The following is a 23382-nucleotide window of genomic DNA, read 5'->3' on the forward strand; positions in this document are numbered from 1 at the left end:
TGTGACGATAGCATCTCTGAGCCCAATCTGGCATGAAGAATAAGCAGGAAAGTCAGGGCTCTGTGAAAAATCACATACACCCATATTCACAGGAAGCAAATTAGGACTGAGGTCAATTCAGGAAAAGAACAACAGCATAAGAAGTCTTACAGTGCCTGTAGAATAATAAATGCCAATAGATTCACCCATACATACCCCTGCACAGTAAGACAGTTATTCATTTTATTATTTTTAATTTATTATTATTTTATTTTCATCATCTATTTTTAAAGCATTTTCCTAACACTCATGGTGGCTTACACAAAATAGACACAGAGTAAATAAAATAAATTTATGAGAAAGCATACAGGCGTACATGAAATAGCTTAAGACAATAATATTTACACAACATAAACTTTTTTTTATTTTTTTTTAACGTTTATTTATTTTTGAGACAGAGAGAGACAGAGCATGAATGGGGGAGGGGCAGAGAGAGAAGGAGACACAGAATCTGAAATGGGCTCCAGGCTCCAAGCCGTCAGCACAGAGCCCGATGTGGGGCTCGAACTCGCGGACCGTGAGATCATGACCAGAGCCGAAGTCGGATGCTCAACCAACTGAGCCACCCAGGCGCCCCGACGTAATCTTTTTTAAACTGAATACAAAGAACTAAAGGGATACAAAATAACAGAAGCCTCAGAATGGGGTAAAAAGTTATTCAGGAAAAGAGATGTTGATGTCAGATCATACTTTGCAGGCTGTGACAGGCAGCGTGGAGGGAAATTCGGGGTAGGGAACAACAGGATGAAGGAAGGAACAAATAACTGTATACATAATGACAAAGAGATTACCATGTATGCAGAGAATATCCTCCCACATCGTGAACTCAAATGTGGCATTCGGAAGACAAGGCTGGAGTTCCTGAATGGGCATGGCTTATATGAAGAACTTATAATAGGCATTAGATTAGTAATTAAAGTTCTTGATCATGGGTAAATGGGACAAACTGCATTTGTGAGATACAGAACAAGAGGAGACAGGGACAGGGACTAGCAGGTTACCAGAAGGGTCCTGGAATGAGGCAACAATGGCCTGAACTCAAGCGGTAGCTGTGGAAACAGAAGGGAAGAGAGCAGATCCAAGAAATTTTTCAGAGAACTAAACGGTATGATTAAGCGAAATATCAAGTAAAGGAGGTAACGTGGCACGAATCATAAATCTTCCAGGTTCAAAATCTAATATGCCAGGAGAAGTATAGCACATTAGGAATTAAAAGAAAGTTTGGCAAAGAATATTACTTTGGTAGGAAATAAAGACGTGATTTTCAACAAATTATGCGTTAGGATCAGTTATGCAACTGACAGGATGAGATATAAGGGCTAGAAATACAGATGTTGGACCTTTACCCACAGACGTTTGAAATCCTATAGGAGCTAAAAATTAGAAAGGGTTGGCAACTCGGCAACTATTTAGAAGCTAAAGTTCGACTCCTGTGGCAAAAAGAGTGACATATTTTATCCTATTTCATAATCTTAGTGAAATATGACAAGAAGATGTACAAATCCTAAGCATACATTTTAATAACTTTACAAACTGAAAACACCCATGAGCCACTGCAAACGTAAACATCACCAGCCACTCTGAAGTCTTATGGCTCATCCTCTCCAGAAAGGCAACCACTACTCTGATTTCCATCAGAAAAAAATTAATTTTGGCTGTTGTTAAACATCCTATGGATGGAATCATAGGTTACTCTTTTGAGTCAGGCTTCGTCATGCATATTGTATGTCTGAGAGATTCATCCATGTCATGGGGCACAACCGTAATTAAAACTTTTTCGTTGTTATATATAGTTTCCTTTGTGTGAATATACCTAAAATAATTTATCCATTTTACTGATGGGTCGTTTTCAGTGTCTGGCTATGAAAAATAATGTTGCCATGAACACTTCCATAAATATTTTGTGGTACACATACGCACTGATTTATTCTGCTTATACTTCCTGTGGCAAAGTTGCAATTGATTTGAGTCACAATTGATTTGAAAACTATGTCCCTGCAAAACCCTATGAAGTGAATGTTTATAACAGCTCTATTCATCATTGCCAAAAACTGGACATAACCAAGATATCTTTCAATAGACAAGTGGATAAACAAGCTATGGTACATCCATATCATTGAATGTTATTCAGCAATAAAGAGAAATGAGCTTTTAAGCCTCAAAAACATGTGAAGAACCCTTAAAGGTACGATTGCTTTTTATTTTAATGTTTACTTATTTTTGGGGGGGGGGAGAGAGAGAGAGAGAGAGAGAGAGAATGAATGAGTGGGGGAGGGGTAGAGAACGAGAGAGACACAGAATCTGAAGCAGGCTCCAGGCTCTGAGCTGTCAGCACAGAGCCCGACATGCGTCTCGAACTCACAAACTGTGAGATGACCTGAGCTGAAGTCAGAGGTCTAACCGACTGAGCAACCCAGGTGCCCCAAAGGTACAACAGCTTAATGAAAGAAATCGGTCTGAAAAGGATACATACTGTCTGATTCCAATTACATGACATTTTGAAAATGACAAACTATACAAACAGTAAGAAAGATCAGGGGTTGCCAGGGATTTTAGGGAGAGGAGTAGGGACAAACAGAGTGAAGCACAGGTGATTTTTAGAACAGTGAAAATATTATGTACGATACTACAATGATGCATACATCAGAAGATACATTTGTCAAAGCACATGGAATTTTAAAGTACGAAGAATGAACCTTATTTTACGCAAATTAAAAAGATCATTTGGGAATTTGGGGAAATCTCAGGAAGAAATGCAGACTGTGACAAGAGAATCTAGTTACATTACAAATATATGAAAAAACCTCATCGAAGGGATGGGGGGAAAGGTGATGGTCTAAGCAATTTTGAAATGAGTGGAGTCTGTAAGACCAAAAGCAAAAAGTAACTGCTCATAAGCACTGTACCCAAAGTTGGTTCCCATAGGGGTACACTCTGAGAGAGGTATACATGCACACTGGAATTGAACAATTAACAACAAGGAGGATGGTGGAAGCCATGCTTCCACTGCTGGATTGAGAATTTACAGGTACACAAGGGGAAGAGGCTAGGATAATCCATGTGGTAATGGATTAGAGTTACAGACATCAGTAAGAAATTATGCTTAGCTTAATAAAGATACAGTTGATTACATATAGAAATGCATATATTCACAGATCAGCACATGCACATATACTCCCTTCCTCTGTCAGGTAAAAGGGTATAAAAGAAATGACACCCCAGCAGTACTGAGCACACCCAGCACACAGATCATGGTTTCTAATACCTTCTCCATGGAATCCACGTTAATGGGGGTATGTCAAAGGGGCACAGGAGCCCACTGAAAGATCTCTCAATGGCCAAAGCTGGAATAATACCAGCAACAAAATAAAATACAGGAATACTGGACTATAACCCAGAGTCTAAAATAAATAATATCCACAAGTCCATACTGATACAAATAAATGATTCAATAAATGTATAAATAAGGGAGAAGAGACAAATCTCTCATGCAGAAAAGCTCCAAACAATTTATATAGATATCCCACCCTCAAGTAATGAGAACATAACTCCCTACTTGTGAAGCATAAGTAACTTTCTTCCAAAGAGGACAGTACGGAAAGGTGGGAAGTAACTTTATGGTGAAAACCCTAACAAACACTCCCTCAGCCAGGTGATCAAAATTAATAGCAAAAGTGGTAGGTCATTAATACCATGTGCCACTGACACGATGCGATGAGAATAAGTGTACCTGTGGGATCCTACGGCCTCAACCCATAACCCCAGTCTAATCGTGAGAAAAACATGAGACAAAATCCAATAGAGGAGCATCCTACAACATGCCTGCCCCCCATTCCTCAAAACTGTTGGGATCATGAGAAGCAAGTTAAGTCTGAGAAACTGTCACAGCCAAGAGGAAACTAGGGAGAAGTAACAACTAAATGTAATGTGATATCCTGGATAAGAAACAACATTACGTAAAAATTAAGGAAAACTGAATAATCTAGGGTCTCTCGTTAATTATGGTAGATCGGTACTGATTCATTTGTAACAAGCAGGCCAAAATCATGGAAGATGTTAGTAAAGGAAATTGGGTGTGGGGCATATGGAAACTGTGGACGACCTTGTCAAATCTTCTGTAAATCTAATACTATTCTAAAAAATAAAGTCTTCCTTTTTTTTAAATGGTTATTTAATTCAAAATGATGAACTGGTGCTATCTGGGGGTTTCTTTATAACTATGAAGCTGGAAGAAGAAATGGTGGTGGTGACTACAAAATGACAAATTCCAGTGATCTCAGAGAGGACACAGGTTGCCCCATGAATTACCACATGTCCCTACTAACAACAGGTAATCATGGCCAACAGAATATCTCAGGTGTCTGAGGCCCTTTGACACTCTTTACGGTTGGATCTCTTAACCTTGATCCAGGTCGATGAGCACAATTCACAGTGTCAGGAAACCGGAATGGAAAAGAAAATCTCATCTTAATTTTCACTACCCTGACCTTCCGCATTACCCTTCAACTGAATATAGTCAACAAACCAGGGCAGTATTTAGCAATACCTACGGCTAACAGAAATCACAGATAGTTGTACAGTCCATCATAGTTTTGGATAATCACTAAATACTGTTTATCCTCATTATTACTCACAAATTACCACAGTTATTAGGCCCACTGCTAAATCTTGATATGTATTCCATTAGTTTGGAAACATATATATATTACTTTATCATGACTTTATTATTACTATTATGATAACTGTAACTCAAAAAATTGCCTCTCTTTGTGACCTGTTTTATTAAACGTAAAAATCTTATTCTGAGAAGGACTACAAAGACTTCACAAGGTTGCCACCAAGATCCGTGATACAGAAAAAGGTAAAGGACTCCTCTAAGAGAGCCTAAAATCTCAATAAAGCCATCCACAGACTTCTCGTGTGTGTCTCAGTGCTGATATGAATCGAGCCTTATATTTTACCACTGTCACTTCCCCGAGCATCTAAGCATTTTGCCATGGTTTTCAGATGTGTAAGTTCTAATGTATTGTTTTAAAAATTCAGTGTTTACATGTTTTAATTATGAATCTCACACAAGAAAATCCCCGCCAATACCAAAGAACGTAAGTCTAATAATCTATACAAGTGTCTGCTTACAAAAAATGGCATGGAAACAAATCGACAAGAAAGAAGAAAGAAAGAAAGAAGGAAAGAAGGAAAGAAAGAAAGAAAGAAAGAAAGAAAGAAAGAAAGAAAGAAAGAAAGAAAGAAAGAAAGAAAGAAAAGAAAGAAAAGAGCCCGAAAGAACAACAAAACAGAGGAACTAATTCTCAGTGACAGTCCTGTCTTTCATCTTTAGCCATGCCTTGAACTCTAGCTTATTTAATTATTAAATCAGGAGCTGCTTAGCAAGATTTGTCTAGTTTTGATGATTCTTAAATCCAACCCTGCTGACAGACTCTGTCCATTTTACTCTATATTTACTGTTACCTACTGACAAGGGCTGAATGCTAATCTTTAACTTCAATTTTCATTAAAAATAGAATGAAGTTTCGCTGACCATGACCACCTGGCTCGAAAGCATCATTTTCCTTTACATCCCAAGTGCATGAAGATTAAAAATTCCACCGTGAAAGATACTGCTTTTATATTAATTAATGAAATATAACTACGCAGTCAACATTGTAGGCAATCCGTATGTTTCACAGCTTTCAACTTTAGAATTGCTTAATATGTTTAACTCATGTTTGCAAAAATTTAGGATTTTGAGATGACAAAAATGTATCTTCAGATACAAATTTGATTGTTGTTCATGACTTTAAATACATCATCATGCTGATTATCCAGAAAATAAATTCTTTTTTAAAAAAATGTTTATTTATTTTTGAGAGAGAGAGAAACAGAGCACGAGCAGGGGAGGGGCAGGGACAGAGGGAGACACAGAATCGGAAGCAGGCTCCGGGCTCTGTCTGAGCTGTCGGCACAGAACCTGACCCGGGCTCAAACCCATGAACTGTGAGATCGTGACCCGAGCTGAACTCGGACACTTTAACCAACTGAGCCACCGGGCACCCCGGAAAATAAATTCTTCATATTTTTTTACCCCCAAAACCATGGTCCACCTGCAGCCAGCCTTCCGCTTTGCGCTGAACAGCATCGTCATTTGCTGGCTGTGGCTGATACTCATGCCCAAGCCAGCCCCTCCCTTACCTGGGCTACAATAACAGCTTCCTAATCAGTCTCCCTGCTCCCATCCTCGGCCCCTCACACTTTTTTCTCTGCACAGGACCAGAGGGACACATTTAAAATATCAGTCAGATGGAATCACTTCCAAGTGCTCAACCCATTAAAAATTCAATACATATACACTAAAAGTTCACTGACTTGTACACTTCAAAATAATTTTGTAAAATATAAATTATACCTCAGTCAAGCTATTTAAAAAAAAAAAAAAGAATCCATCACAATGGTCTACACAGCTTTCTCTGATTTGTCCCCTAACTTGTTTCCTACCACCCCCCCTTCTGCTCTGCCTTTTGGTCTGCATTGCCCCCTTGCTGTCCTCTGAACTTGCCCAACACATCCCAGTGTTAGGATCTTTGCACTGGCTGTTCCTTCTGCCTGAAATGCTGTTCCCAGATTATCACATGGTTCCGTCCCACATTTCCTGAGGTCTCTGTGTAAATGCCCCACCTTCAGAACGGCTTTCCATTACCTCCTTACCTATGGTAGCACCCTCCTCCACACTCTCCCCTCACACCAGTGTTGCTCAACCTTTTTTTCCTTCTAATTATTGCCCCCTTAATTAAGACTCTTTATATATTTTTCTTTTAATTGTTCCCTACCATAAAATTTTAATACCTCAGACCTCCTCTTTATAAACTGTACCCACTGAGGGTCACAAGCCACTACAATATCTGAAATTTCTTTTATCCCAACAACCAATTCCCACCATCTTGAGGACAAATCAGCCCTATTTATGGGGGAAGATGCATGTCTTCTATTGACTTCTTTTTCATCAGAGCACTGACCACCACTGGACATTTATAGTCATTGATTGGCTGTCACGCCCACAAAACTGTGAGCAAAGACATTCTGGTCATCACTATGGCTCGAGGACCCAGTATAATGCCTGCCATGTTTTTATAAGGGACTAAATATGTCTCTTGGACTTATTATGCTTTAAATAGGGAGGAGAGGGTGAGCCTCAGCAGAAAGGGCACCAGAAACTGTTGTTGTTGAGTTGTAGGAGTTCCTTATCTGTTCTGGTCTAATATGGTCTAACAAGGCTTGAGATTCTCTCACTCTCTCTCTGCCCCTCCCTCACTCGTGCTCACTCACTCTCAAAATAAATACAAAGTCCCCCCTCCAGAAAAAAGGAAAAAGAAAAAAAATCCCTTTAGAAAATAATTCATGTCTTCCACTAATATCCCCCCCACGCTCCATGAAGTGGGTGGAAGAGGGACAGAAAGATCTGGTTGGTTTGGGTTGTTAATTTTACCATCAAAAAAGTTTCATTATGGGACATTTCAAACATATACAAAAGTAAAAGGGATAGTATAATAAATCCACTTGTGTCCATCACTCAGAGTCAACATCTAGCTGCTTAAACAAACTTTCTAGGAATCCAAGGTACTGAAGCACCACCTGACCCTCCTATTCCAGCAGGGACTGATGCTGACAAGCCCTGCACATCTAGAAGACCCATGGTGCCATCCAGTTTGCTTGTACATTTCTTCAGTGCTGACTGAGGGTTCTGCTTTCTTGAACTGGCTAGGTCAGTTTCACCTACAACCTCCCAACTCCAAAAACTGTATTACTGTCAAATGCTCTTTGTCCTTCTGGGTTTATGCCTTTTTCTTTATCCCTTTACTATCATTTTTGTGGGCAGGGATAGAGGCCAACATGATCTTCAACCTGCCATCTTCAAACAAATGTTGATTAACTTCTTGACTTAATTATTTTCTCATTTATATGTCTCTCTTATTATTCCTACATGTTACATTTTCAAAGATAACATTAAAAAATTAACTATTGAGTACTTATTACATAACTTATGCATATTAATTTATTTAAAATTTCCAACAATATATATTACACTGTACTACTGTTATCCTATCCAGCAGATGAGGAAAATTAACACCGGAAGAACTGACAAGGCACTCAAGCTAGTAAGAAGCTGGGATTTGAACCCAAGACCCTAACGCCTAAGTTCCAAGTCTCTATGGATCCTGCTTCTCATTTCTTTAGCCCTGTGAGACAGGCCCTAGAGCTGGTCTAGGGGTCTCCACGATATGATTGAATAACTGACTCATGTTCAAGCACCACACCTTTAATTTTTTTTTTTTCAACGTTTATTTATTTTTAGGACAGAGAGAGACAGAGCATGAACGGGGGAGGGGCAGAGAGAGAGGGAGACACAGAATCGGAAACAGGCTCCAGGCTCTGAGCCATCAGCCCAGAGCCTGACGCGGGGCTCGAACTCACGGACCGCGAGATCGTGACCTGGCTGAAGTCGGACGCTTAACCGACTGCGCCACCCAGGCACCCCGTCAAGCACCACACCTTTAAATTCAAGGAAGTACAGGGTCAAGGCCAGGGTGGCCCGGGTGGGCCGTCAGTGGGAAATGAGAACAGGGTTCAGCCTGACACAAGGCTCTACCATTCAGTGGGGTCACATCACATATTAGGAACAAGACTGATGAGGTACACTTGCTTCAGATGCGAGGAGCCCTGTTCACGTACCCATTAGCCTACCTGTTTCAGGCTTACGTATTTGAGGAAGTCAGCTAAGCTTCTCAAAGGCCGAAGAACTCACTCTCTCAGACCCATCTTCTGCAACCACATGCTCCTCGAGGGGGCTGTTGAGGGGAATCCTTCATCTTTCCTGAGAGAAAGTTACTGGTCTCTCTGCTGTGAACTATGGTGACCTTCTTCTGCATCCTTTCAGGAAGGGAACTTTTGGGGATTACCATATGACATCTCTGGTCCCTCAGTCAAGTTGAAATGAAACAAACAAACTAACAAAACAGAAAGAGAAAGAAAGAAAGAGAAAGAAAGAAAGAAAGAAAGAAAGAAAGAAAGAAAGAAAGAAGAAAGAGAGAGAGAAAGGAAGAAAGAGAGAAAGGAAGAAAGAGAGAAAGAGAAAGATAGATTCTAGACTGAAAGTCTAGACTGAAATCTCTAGACTGACAGTCAGTGAAAAAACAAGAAAAAAAAGATTTGTCAAGGCTTCTGGGAGGTGGAAAAAAAAAAAAAGCACCACTGAACAATCCAGAGTAAAATCCCACAGCAAACTTCAACAGACTGTCCATTGTTGCATATAATTTTGCATCAAGTAAGAAGGTAAAATGTTGTTTTAAATTCTGTAACACATTTATTTATGCACGGCACATGTCGGGGAAGCGTGGAGTCATGGAGATTAATAGGATAGTTACTAAAAATGGCAAGAAAAGGGAAAAAAGCCTCACCGTGGACTGTGTCTGTGCCATGTATTCACCCTCCATTTTATTCAGACGTACATTTGTGTCCTCGAGCAACTCTTGAATATTTTCCGTGTGCCGCTTTTGAAGATCAAACTTCTCCTTTTCCATTTCTGCCACGGCATTGTGGAGCTACACAGTGAATTCAAGAATTGACTCTTTCACCATTATTATAGAACAGATTAGTTTGCAACTCAAAAAAAAATGTTTGCCTCTATTTCTCTCTTTATTTATTTGGTGACCTAACAACAAAAGATGTAAAACTCACAAATAAATATTCACAGTAAAGATATTGTATAGAGTGTGACTAAGAAATAATTTTTCTCTTGACTTTCCTGAAGGGAAAATTTTAATGAACAAATGAATATGAAAGGGAATTCTCCACCTCAGGTAGAAAGGGTAAATAAATCACACAGATAGCACAACGCCTCAGGTACACAACACTAGTATTTGCCTGAAATCAGAAAACAGAAAAGTTTATAATATTGTTATTGATTAGGAACATCATCCGTCAGGATTTTCAGTTCATTTGCACAAAATTTTGTGTAAGAATAAGGTTAACAATGCCTTCTCCTTCACCCTCACCCCCAACAAGAAACTATTTTTACCCATTCCGTAGTCTATCCAAAAGTAGAGGTAAAGATAGCATTTATAAATCAAATAGGGAAAGAGTTCCCTAAGGAGAACTATATACTACGTGTCCTCAAGTATACAGGTTTGATAAAGACTAGGTATCCACCGTTTACACGGACGAAGCTCCAAAATATCTATGTAACTAAGGTAAAGAAAACAAGGTTCGGCGGATAGCTTCTAAACCGAGTTGCTGCGAGCCTGGGCTCCCAGCCTGGGAGCGGTTCCTTCACTTATCTTAATGGGAGGGAGATTCTGAGTCTAACTCCTGTCCCTGCATCCAACCCCAGGCTCACACAATAGATGGGGCGGGAGAAGTCCAGAATAGATTAAAGGACAGATTGGATTTCCCATTCACGAATAGGAGACACAAGGATGTAACACGTGCACAGAGATTCTTAAGACACTGAACTAATAGGGAAAACCCAGAGACAGGGTGGAAATTCAAGGCAGAATGCGGGCAATAATTGTTTTCCAATTCCAAGAAGTTTGCTAATTTCTAGCTGAACGGGAAAAGTGACGATGGCTCAGTAACAGCCACACAAAAGACGACCCTGGGGCTCCACAAATTCAACATATGCAGTGTGGGCTACTTTTGAGTGGTCCCCCAAATCCCTGGGAGGTTGTTATTTGTACTTTTTGCCAAAGTATATGCTTTAAACTGGCGTTAGGTCTGGTATTCAAAAGTCAGTCACTTAGCTGGCATGTGAATGTGGCAAAGCCCACAGCACCTCGGTTTCGGTGCCGTCAACTGATGTGCGTAGTAACTCTAATAAGTGATCTAAAAGGGTCACTTAGGATTTTGTGGTTTTACTCCTATTGTAGTGGTTTCTTTCTCTTTTTTTAATGTTTATTTATTTTTGAGAGAGAGAGAGAGAGAGAGAGAGAGAGAGAGAGAGAGAGAGAGAGACAAAGCATGAGCAGAGCAGAGGATGGGTCAGAGAGAGAGGGAGACACAGAATCCGAAGCAGGTTCCAAGCTCCGAGCTGTCAGCAGCACAGAGCCCGATGCGGGGCTTGAACTCACAAACCGGGAGATCACGACCTGAGCCGAAGTCTGACGCTTAACCAACTGAGCCACCCGGGGGGCCCTGTTGTAGTGGTTTCTTTATGTTTATGGTCTCCCGGGGCACCCAGGACATCTGCCTACTTAGTGTTAAAAATCCACAGCATCTAGTACATGGTTGAAGCTAGAGGAGGATCTGTACGTCAGTCTGAGTCATCTCATCCGGGGAATTTACAGTTGAGCCTGCAAGGGGAAACATGACACTGGCAGAAACAAGTATGCTCCAACTTGGCTGATACGTTTGAGGATCAAACAGGTGTATCTAGTCCAATTATCTGACTGGAAATGACTAATACTCAAGTATTCATCTAGAAATTCTATCGGTATCTACCAAGTCCCAGGCACAACAGATCACAGCGAGCTTTCCCAAACCTAGCAATGAATTAGCATCTAGGTAATTTGGTCTGGGAGGCTTTAAGAGGGAAAACACGACCCTCGGGGATAAACTGAGCAGCAAATACTACTTGTCATGCTCTAAAGGACAGACCTGGCTAGGGGTTCTTAAGCCATCGAGATGCCACCAGAGCCCTGTGATCATCAGGGGATCCACACATTCTTTAGCCAGGGTTTTGACAGTGGGTGTAGGGGATGCAAAGGTTTTCCCAGGGTCCTACATATCGATCTTTAGCCTGGACATTTGGCCATGTAGTTGTCTCATGACAGAAGAGACCCAGAAAAACTAGGAATCTGCATAAATAGGTGGAGAAGTATTGTAAAAGCCCACAGGTTAATGGGTGCAGCCACTCTGGAAAACAGTCAGGCAGTTCCTTGAAATGTTAAACACAGAATTACCATATGACCCAGAAATTCCACTCCTCAGTATATACCCGTGAAGTAACAGAAAATAGATATATTGGTCTCCGCCCCCAGTTCCTGGCATAGAGCTAAAACCCTTGTCATGTCCGAAGTGGTAAAAGCACTAAGAGCAACTTTTCTTCTAATATTTGGTCTTTGACCTTGGTTCCTGGGCTAGAGCTCCTAAATCCCTTAGAATTTCCTAGGTGAGGGGCACCTGGGTGGCTCAGTCGGTTAAGCATCTGACTTCGGCTCAGGTCACGATCTCATAGTTCATGGGTTTGAGCCCTGCGTCAGGTTCTGTGCTGATGGCTCAGAGCCTGGAACCTACTTTGGATTCTGTGTCTCCCTCTCTCTTTGCCTCTCCCCTGCTTTCTCTCTCTCTCTCTCTCTCTCTCTCTCTCTCTGTCTCTCTCTCTCTCTGTCTCTCTCAAAAATAAATGAACATTAAAAAAAATGTTTTGAAGAATTTCCTAAGTGAGGGGTGCCTGGGTGACTTGGTCGGCTGAGTGTCTGACTTTAGCTCAGGTCATGACCTCACGGTTCATGGGTTTGAGCTCCACGTCAGGCTCTCTGCTGACAGTTCAGGGCCTGGAGTCTGCTTTGGATTCTGCGTCTCCCTCTCTCTCTGCCCCTTCCCCACTCACAGTCTGTCTCTCTCTCTCTCAGAAACAAAAAACATTTAAAAAAAAATTTTTTTTTTTAAGAATTTCGTAGGTGAAACGAGTGTGTTTTGTTTCAGTGAGATGACTCTTGATGGGCTCTTCAGGATGGAGGTCATCCTGGAAGATCAAGCCATGACTGATGAATGGATAATCAAAATGTGGTATGTCCATTCAATGGGTTATTCAGCCATGATGCTGACTAAACTCTTGACTCATGCCACGACATGGTGAAACTAAAAAACATACGGTGAGAGAAGGCAGTCACAAACCACCACATAGTATGTGCTTCTATAGGCAGAATTCCAGAGACAGAGAGTGGATTAGTGTTTGCAAGAGGCCGGAGGGAAGGGAAATGGGAAGTGACTGCTAATGGGTTTCTTTCTGGGGTGACAGAAATTAAATGGTGATGATGGTCACACAATCTTGTGAATATAATGAAAACCACTGAACTGTACACTTTAAAAGGGTAAATTTTATGGTGTGTGAATCATAACTCAATGTTTTTAAAGGCGCACAGATTAGAAACAGCACGGTAGAATCAGAGAACTGGGAAAGTTCCGTGAAGCTAGTCCAAAAGTACAAGAAACAGCGTAGGGTCGTGACAGAAGGTGAAGCTTGAAAGATCCAGAGTCTCAGTCATGAAGAGTCCTGTAAATTTCCTACCAGGAAATAACTGGTGTGATTTAAACATGGTGTGTGTGGGGCGGGGCGGGGACCAGTGTGTTAGAAAGACCATCGGTGTGGTGTATTGTGGGGGGGTGGACTGAAGAGGTACAGAGAGTCCAGTTACAGCAAATCTAGGAAGAGGTGATAGTCTCTGGACCTAGGGAAGGACCAAGGGTGAATAACAAAACAAGTAACAAAACAACAGAACTGGACAAGTGATTGGATGTGGAGGTGAGGCAGAAAGAAGAACCTAAGCATCTGAGCAAACAGCAATGCCACGGGGAACAGGGAATTAGGGAAAACCCCTAGGAGGAGATGTTTTAGCAACAAAGGAAGAAGATGGCGTTTGGGAAGAACGATGGGATTTCGATCAAGGAGACATCTTAAATAGGAAGTTGTATAATGGACTTGGAGTGAGACATGTGCAGTGGAGATCTCTAATGGGATATTAGGGAGTACGCACACATGCATGAGTGTGCACACACACCCCACCCATACACACGCATGCGTGCACACACCACACACAATGTGCATACACCACGCACGTGCACACGCATGTACACACACGCACGTGCACAAACTTGCACCACCTGTCCATATAGGTACTTCATAATTTTTTAATGAATGCTTGCATAAATCGTAAGGTACACCTATCATCGCCTTATTAATTTTTGGTACCTATCTTACTTGCACCACATTCTCCCATCTGCCCAGATTTACGTGCAATTGTACTTCATAAAAAAGACCATCAATCACGTTCACAGTGGATTTCACATCCGCTGATTACCATGTAGCTGTAAGAAAGATTTGCTAATCCGGCCAAAGGAACAAAATGTACCCTTGTACATGGTAGAACGCAGAAGGCTTTTCTCTTCTAACACCCAGCAATTTAAACTGAAAAGTAAGGAACTAGGGAATTCAGACAAAGGGAGGAAGGACACCTGTTCTGTATGCAATGTACCTGCAACAAACACAAAAGTATGCCGAACTTATGGAAAAAAGGCAAAACCAAAATGTGAGAATGAGAAAAAGCACATAAATTGACAAAATAAAACTAGAAAAGAGTGGATTCTCCCCATCGTAATACATCTGCAGCGCACTTCCCAGACTCGGCCTAAAGCTACCATTGCCAGGACAGATTTCAGACCAACGGCGTCTGCCTGGAAAGGCACTGATAACTTTCAGTAAAACGTTTTGAACCCTGACTATTATTGAGAGAATATGAGTTAACAGTATGAGTTATCTTTATGATGGAATACCTCAAAAGAAGTAACCTAATTTATTGTAAGCACATATTGTAATCTGAACTAATGGTCAAGGGCTCCTAAGTCAAAGTACTATATGACTATGTGAGATTCGTTCATAACAAGTATTTTTATTACATTGATCTTGGCACTACTAAATTATATGAAAATATTTCCTTAATTAAATTAAATGCTCCTCCAAGAAAAACCCATCCGCTACTAATTTCGTTTACATCAAAAATAAGTTTATACTATAAATATTGTATTATCCGAAATTTCAGAAAAGAAATGATCCAATGGCCAAAATCCAAAATTAAAAAGGTGTAATTTCCAAAAATTATCCTGCGGTTTTTTCCCTACTAATTTTCCTTAAAATCTATAAGCTATGACAAAAATTTCAGAACATGAAATTCAAGAATTAATCAAAAGTAAGTTTTCTAAGTGAAACCTACTTTATAAACCATTACACTTCTGGAATATACCAAAACATGAACAGTAGCTATTTCTAGACAGTTGGGCCTGAATTTTAAGTTATCTTATTTTCTTTTTTCATACTTTTCTGTATATTCTGTGAATATATTTTTATAATTAAATATATTACTTTCAAGCGTATACCTTTGTATTTTCCATTACCATCTTATGTCGCTTACCTTTTTTTCCCAGTCATTATTCAGAGATTCGGTACTCTGTTCACATATCTTTTTTAGCTCTGTAATCTGGTTTTCTTTGGTCTCTCTGATAACTTGACAGTCACGTATAAGGATCTGAACTGTCAAAAATGATGAAACACATAGTTAAACCAATTCTAGCTACCTCATCAGAGTCTGATGACAGAAAATAAGGTTTGCCAGTTAATAGATAATTCCATTTTTCTGCAACTCTTCTCAATTGTCTTTTCTGAAGGATCTCTTATTCTTTCCTCGCTTTCTCTCCATTTCTATCACCACAGAATTGGTTGAATCCGTTACTACTCACTCCCTAGACAATTTTAACAGTGTGCTGGCCTCTCTATCATTTCCTTCCAGTGGGTCCTCCGTGGCTTTGAAGAGACCTTTCTACAGTGCAAATGCAGCACTGTTACTCTCAGACTTGAAATCTTTCTACAACTTCCCTCACCTAAAACATAAAAACCAAAAATCTCTAATATGGGAAACAGCTCCTCATGATCTATTTCCTGCCATATTTCTCACCACTTCCATATTTTTAAACTTGTATTGTAAACACACCAACCTACCCACAGCTTCCTGAGGCCATGTCCTTTCATCTGTTCTCTGCCTAACTGTGATCATTGATTACCCAGAATGCCCATCTCTTTCTTACTGAAAAACCCCTACTTATCCTTAGTCTTAATTTGAGTATCACCTTCTACTCTTTTTTTAATGTTTAATTAGTTTTTGAAAGAGAGAGAGAGTGTGTGTGTGTATGAGCAAGTGGGGGAGGAGCAGAGAGAGAGGGAGAGAGAGACCCTCAAGCAGGCTCTGCACTGTCAGCCCAGAGCCTGACACCGGGCTCGATCCCACGACCTATGAGATCAAGACCTGAGATCGAGAGTTGGACGCTTACCCAACTGAGCCATCCAAGTGCCCCTCGAGTATCACCCTCTTTATGAACCATTCACCAACCAGATTCCTCCCCTTGCTGGGGCAGAAAGAAACTCCTCTTTATTCCCAGGGAACCTCATCCATTTCTCCAATAAATCACTTATTACTTTATATGTTATAATGGTTTACTTGCCTATCTCCTAAGGAGAAAGATATTTCAACTTTTTATCTACAGGCCAAAACACTGTCACATAGGCAAGTACTCAAAAAGATGTGTCCTGAATAAACAGATGAAGGAACTCATCATTTCAATATACTGTCGCTTCTAGATACATTAAAATGATTGCCAAGGTTTGTGTTACTGAAACAAAACAGGCTTTCAATTATATAAAACGCTTCCCTTATAAATCATCTAAATTTCTACCTTCTTATTAAAAATGCTTTATGGGGCACCTGGGTGGCTCAGTCGGTTAAGCATCCGACTTCAGCTCAGGCCATGATCTCACGGTGTGTGAGTTTGAGCTCCGCATCAGGCTCTGTACTGACAGCTCAGAGCTTGGAGCCTGCTTTGATTTTGTGTCTCCCTCTCTCTCTGTCCTCCCCACTCACACTCTGTCTCCCTCTCTCTCAAAAATAAACATTAAAAAAATTTTTTTAATGATTTATACTGTTGCTGATTTAAGTGAACATTTGTTTAATACACTCATGTCTTCTGGAGGGTAAAATAAATTCACTTGCGTTTTTACGTGAATGTACTACTTTCCTAGCTTACTGAACATGTTCTTCTTCACTTACTTTAAGATAGCAAAATTTTCATAAACATTTACAGAGAAACTTATTTCACACATAGATCTCAGCCATGCAACACAAAAGGGGAAAAAGAAAAGAATCCAGGTTAGCCTAATATTAGTCTTCAGCATTGACAGCATTTTACTTCACAATTCCAAAATTAAAACTAAGATCTGTTTGCAGTTCAAAAAGCCTTAGGAAATATTATTTTGAAATCTCAGGCATGTTCAAATTGCCTGGTTTGAATCAGCATTAAGAAACGAAAACCCAGAAAAAAATTTTAACTATTTTTGTAGCCACTGATATTTGGCAAAAGAACCTGAACAAATGTCTAATTACCTTCACCAACATTTAAGTCTGGAAATAAACCTAAAAATATCTGCTTTGTTAGTTAACTTACATATATAATTGCCACCCTAAATTTCAAGGGCATTATCCTCTCAGATACACTCAGGTTTGGTGGTTTGGGAGAGAGCAAGTTCTATACAGAAACCCAAAACAGAAACCTCTCCCATCGATTCTATCTCACCATTCACCAAATCCTCCGAATCCTCCAAAATGTCTTCTTCAGTTCCACTCTCACTGCCTCCCAGCGCCCTGCCATCATTCCAGTATTCTCATGCCAAGTTACAGAAGCATGGAAGGAGAACATCCTCGAGTTGGAAGGGACTTTATACATTATTGATTCCAACCTCACCGTTTTATAAAGAGTAAGCCATAGCCGAGAAACTTCGGGATGTCATAGAGCAGACATCGAACGGCAGGGCTGGGATCAGAGCCCATGTTTCTAATAAGTAGAATAATTCGCTTGCTCACTCGCTCGCTCTCTCTCTCCACGCCACCTCTATTATAACAGGCTAGAAACCAGCCTCATCTTGTTTGTCACACTCACCATTACCAGGCTACTCCTCCTAAAACATGAGGTTCTAAAGCTCACCTCTCAAAAATCTTGTCTGATCCCCAGCACCTACAGGATAAGCTTGGAACTTCTAAATCTGAAATTCAAGGCCATGCTTAAGCTCCCCTGTCTGGTCCTTTTCAATCCTTCTCCTAATGTACAGGACGTCTGCTCCAGCTCAAGGGCTCTCCAACGCCCTTCGCACACCGGACGGCACAGCATCCTTCCCCCAGTACCTGGAACCCTTCCCTCCAACTAACCAAATCTCACAAAACCATCATTAAGGTTCCTTTGCCTACAACAGATTTTTAAAACTCTCTCTGACTGCCTGTTGCAGTTCAATGTTTTACCCTATAGTCACAGTCAATTTAACACTTGATTACATGCTTTCTTTTCCTTCGTAATGAAAGTGTAAATGGGGAATACCTTTTAAATGTTTGTTCTGTCAATCACAACACCAGCCTATAGCACAAGGCTTAAAGTAGATACTTAATGTAATGAATTTTATTAGGCCAAGAGGAATAATTTCCCTAGACTTCCGCGGGAAAGCCAGTAAGCTCTAATCTATGACTGACCCATGGCCGCTCCAGTCCAATAAGGAGAGAGAGTTAGGAAGTAGAAGAGTAGTGACAGATTCATCCAACTGCTTAATCAAACCAACCACCACTGCCACCATCACACACAAACGCACACACACACCACATACCCCATACGCACACATACATACACACACCACACACACACATATAAACATATCACAGACATACACACACATACATACGCACACACACACACACACACACACACACACACACACACATACACACACAGTTTTGACTCAGTCATATGGAAGCCCATATAAACATCCCCATCTCATATTAAAGGTCAGAACTAAAATTTTACTTTATACAACCATTAAAATAAAATGGAAATGCTTTCAAAAAGTTGATGTAACAATACATCACCTTTCTTTTCAAGTTTTCTAACAGTCTCCTCCATTTCATTTTGTTTCTTTTTGTATAAAATTTTCAATTCTTCTATTTCATTATTCTTTCTTTCTAAAATCTGCAAATAAATTTAAAACGTTTTAGTAAACTATTTTTTATTTTTTTTTTTTTTTTTTTTTTTTTTTAAATTTTGTTTTCAACATTTATTTATTTTTGGGACAGAGGGAGACAGAGCATGAACGGGGGAGGGGCAGAGAGAGAGGGAGACACAGAATCGGAAACAGGCTCCAGGCTCCGAGCCATCAGCCCAGAGCCCGACGCGGGGCTCGAACTCACGGACCGCGAGATCGTGACCTGGCTGAAGTCGGACGCTTAACCGACTGCGCCACCCAGGCGCCCCAGTAAACTATTTTTTATATAGAGAACACGTAACTTTTAAAACAAGCTCAGTATTTTTTGTTAAGTCTCACTTAATCCCATAAATGGGTTTCCAAAAAAAGATGTAAAAACTATCTTCTAGGGCATTGAGAAAATATAAAATATACTAAAATAATTGATTACTGAAAGAAATATGTCATCAGCTTTCAATTTTCATGTATCAATTTTCAAGGAGAACATAAATAATAAATTGATTCTCTAAAATATAATTCAGAGATTAAAGTGTGTCATAAAGAAGCATAGAGAAGCCGTCAGAAACTTGGCTGGCACAGCACAATCCACCCTTCCCCCACCCCCCCTCCACTGCACTGGGACAGGACACCTTCAGATGAGCGGACCCCTGGATCCTCCCTCTGGTGTCCTTTCATTTTCATGCACAATAACAAAAATCCCCAGACACATGGGAAGATGACCTGTAATAGGCTTTTTTTAGATCTAGCTTTGCTATTATGAATCAAAAAAAGTCAGTTCAAAATAAGTCAAAAATTACATGAATATTTTACATCATTAATTGTATTGTGTCAGAAGTTTTAAATGAATCATTTATTAGGGTTGAATCATGATTTTATACTCCTAAATACATCTACACACACACACACACACACACACACACACACACACACACGAGAAATAACCAAAATGCAGTAGTTAGCAAGTAGAACAAAAAATGTGCTAACAAAGGGGAAAAAAGAAAACCAAATTGAGGCAAGAGTATGAATACCCACTTTTCATACGGTTGGAGTATATTTCCTGTACACTCAAATTCAGCTTAAAAAATATTGGCAGGGAAGATTGTTCACCAACGTCTCACCAGCCTTTTCTTAGTGCTTTTATTACCAGCATTTTACTTTATCTTTCATGGTTTTAGTTCCACCTCTAAGAATGATTGGTAAATAGAAAAGAAGCTAGTTTGATCCTGAAGTCCACAAAAAAGCAAAAAAGGAAAAGAATGTACACAAACAGATAAAACACTCTAATTTTATTCTTCCCTGATTCCTGACACTTAGAAAATGCCATTCAAGCAACAAACTGAGGAATATACTTTCCAAACCTGGCATAAGGTCAAGGATTTTATTTATATTTTACCTGGCATTTCAAACTAGTTGCATTGCTTTCTTTTTTCATGCAGAATTTATTTTAAAGGAGAAATTCCTGGAAAGAATTTTATTATTAAATGTTTTTCTTAGAACTGATCTTTGTAACGGACATACCAAGAAGCCTAGTTCAAACTCTATTACCGTGATTTTTCCAAATATATTTTTGTATTTATTTATCTTATACATCAATAGATTCCATTTCATTTGGATATATATTATGTTCTATTAAAATTACATTACCAAATCTCTAACATATTTGTGATAGCTGTTTTTATCTAACCAATTTGAGCTAGAGTAAAATTCCACTAAGAGCAGAAAGTAATACTGGCCTTCAAAATGTGAATGGGAAAGAAGAAAGAAGAAGGAAAAGGATTCAATATTTTTTCTCTTTCTAATTTTCAATCAGTGGTTTCCTTCTTGTTGCTTTGAAAGAAAATGAGCCAAATAGGCACCTGACTAAATATGAATATATTTTCAGCTTTTAAGAAAGCTTGGATATGTGATGTGTGGCTTCAACTCTCTGCCACCATCTCTGTCACTCAGTTTTGTGACGCAGAATCAGGCTTAGTGGTGCAACAGTAAATGCCAAGTTTCAATTTGGATTAATCTTTATGCATTGAAATATAGATGTATATATCACTCAATTTTTGAAATCAATACTAAAATATGCTAACCACTCAAATGCCATGTAGGATAACCATAAACTGATTATTATTGCTGTGCCCATTAAGAATAAAAATAAGTTTTCTTTAAAAATACAAATGGAAACACAGAAAGGCATAAATCCCAGTGAGCTACTGGGAAAAAGAAGCGTACATTCAGTGCTACCAACACAATGCATGCAGTCTATTACAAACAGAACTAAATCCAAAAGTTCCTTTTTAAATCAAAAAGCAAATTTTAATTTCCAGAAAACCAAAAAGAATATCAGACTAAAACAAACACTAGTGTGTACAGTTGATGTCTTACTTCAGCTTTTACGAAAGGTAATGCTAGAATGCAGATTAAGGACTCTAAGAAGGCCAGCCTTCACACAACAGAGGAAGAACTCAAGGTAGTGGCAACTATAAGGATTTACATAAACACATTTGTTTAGAAAGTGAAGTATAAAGATCCGACTTTGGCCAAAATACTAATTAGCAAATCCTATTTATAACGACTATTTAATCAGTGGACCATGGGATGGATGGTCACAAGACCTAGAATATTCTGAGTATTCAACGTTAATGAAAGAATAAACGGTAGAGAGCCTACCTTCTGAACATCGGCATCATGTTTCTGCTGCAGTTTCAGCTTCTCCTCGTGGCATTTGGCTTCTATCATTTTTGTTTTTATGTCCAACTTCAAGAAAAAAATTTCAAAGGTGTTATTTCCCTTTGGCAAAAGTCCCCCACTCAATGAAAATAATTCCTGATGTGAAAGTGTCCTTCTCCACATTTTCCTTCTAGCCACCGGTCTAGCAAATCACATCACTTTACCAACATGTTGGTTACATTCTTTGATTACTTCCAAGCTAAGTTAAGTGCTTCAGGTAAATTTCACTTGACAGACAACATTGAGAGTACTAAATACAGATTTACCAGTTATCCCCACCCCACTCCACCCCTAAAAAAAGTCATCTGAAATTTTTCTAAAGCCAATGGTTTAGCCTTTGCTTACTATTTTTAATGTGGTCTCGAATCAACCTTTTTACTTTTTGTCTTTTCTCATAGCTACATGTTCATTAAAACTACTCTTATTTATCTCCACACTTGAATGTGACAATTTGAGAGTGGATGTCCACAATTTGGGCATATCACTGATAACTGTACATTTTTCTTAAAAGATTCTCCAGTTCTGTCTCCTGGAATCATAGACCCCGACTACCTCAAGGAAGTCACTTTCAAGCATTCATTAACAACTCCTTTTATCCTCCTAACACCAACAGACACTGTACCAGCGCTCTGAGCAAAACCAGCCAAAATGTGACCAAATTGTTGATAATAATGGGTGCATCTCAGAATTAAAAAAATAATAGTGACATGTTTTAAGACAAATAACATAAAACTAATTATCTCAAAATGTGAAAGTATTTGAACACCGGATTCCTTACCATTTGCAAGAGTGTATACATCGGAGTCTAACAGACCTCATTTCTACTTTGGATTTTAATGCCACTATATTAACTATCGTGACTTTGGGAAAGTCACCCTTTGAGATTCTATTTCCTTTCCTGCTAGTCAAACTCGCCTCAATGAGTTGTGAAGCTTATTTTCAGTAATATCTTTTTTTTAACTTTTTTTTTAAACATTTATTCATTTTTGAGAAACAGAGAGAGACAGAGCATGAGCGGGGGAGGGGCAGAGAGAGAGGGACGCGCAGAATCCGAAGCAGGCTCCAGGCTGTGAGCTGTCAGCACAGAGCCCGACGCGGGGCCTGAACTCATGAACTGTGAGATCGTGACCTGAGCCGAAGGCAGATGCTTAGCCGACTAAGCTACCAAGGTGCACCTATTTTCAGTAATATCATTTAAGTAACTATACTCAGGACACAAAGTAGGTACTCAAAAAAATTAGTCTACAACCTTCAGGAAAATTTTCTGTTATAATATTAGAAATATACTGTCAAAATAATCTCTTGGAAATTTTTGAAATATACTTTATATATTTCAATTCCTGTTTCAAAAAAGTAATGAATCTGGGGTGCCTGGGTGGCTCCATAGTTTAAGCATCCAACTTTTAATCTCAGCTCAAGTCATGATCGCACAGTTCATGGGATCAAGTCCCACATCAGGCTCTGGCCTGACAGTGAGGAGCCTGCTTGGGATTCCCTCTCTCCCACTCTCTCTGCCCCTCCCCTGCTCGCTCACTCTCTCTCAAAATAAATAATCGCTCTCTCGCTCTCTCTCTCTGTCTCTCTCAAAATAAATAGACATTAAAAAAAAAGTAATAACCCCTAAGGTCAGGAACATGACAGGGATGTCCCCTCTCACCACTGTTGTTCAACGTAGTGTTGGAAGTTCTAGCCTCAGCAATCAGACAACAAAAAAGAAAGAAAAGGCATTCAAATCACAAGGGAGAAGTCAAACTTTCACTCTTCCCACATGACATGATACTCTATTTGGAAAA

The 23382-nt window shown here is 39.6% G+C and overlaps 1 protein-coding gene across 8 annotated transcripts in view; it reads right to left on the minus strand.

Annotated features, from left to right (window-relative positions):
- CEP112 (centrosomal protein 112) overlaps positions 1-23382 on the minus strand; it is a 420870-nt gene that overhangs the window by 315791 nt on the left and 81697 nt on the right. For all 8 annotated transcript variants that reach the window (XM_047081540.1, XM_047081543.1, XM_047081542.1 and 5 more), the window contains 4 exons: positions 21530-21616; positions 18759-18858; positions 15216-15334; positions 9489-9632 (listed from right to left, as the gene is read on the minus strand). In XM_047081540.1, coding sequence (XP_046937496.1) covers positions 9489-9632; positions 15216-15334; positions 18759-18858; positions 21530-21616 — 450 coding nt within the window. The remainder of the gene's footprint in view (positions 1-9488; positions 9633-15215; positions 15335-18758; positions 18859-21529; positions 21617-23382) is intronic.

Source organism: Lynx rufus, unplaced genomic scaffold (assembly GCF_022079265.1).
Source record: "Lynx rufus isolate CCGP_SWC_20201006 ecotype Redwood Valley unplaced genomic scaffold, mLynRuf1.p SCAF_18, whole genome shotgun sequence".
NCBI lineage: Eukaryota > Metazoa > Chordata > Mammalia > Carnivora > Felidae > Lynx > Lynx rufus.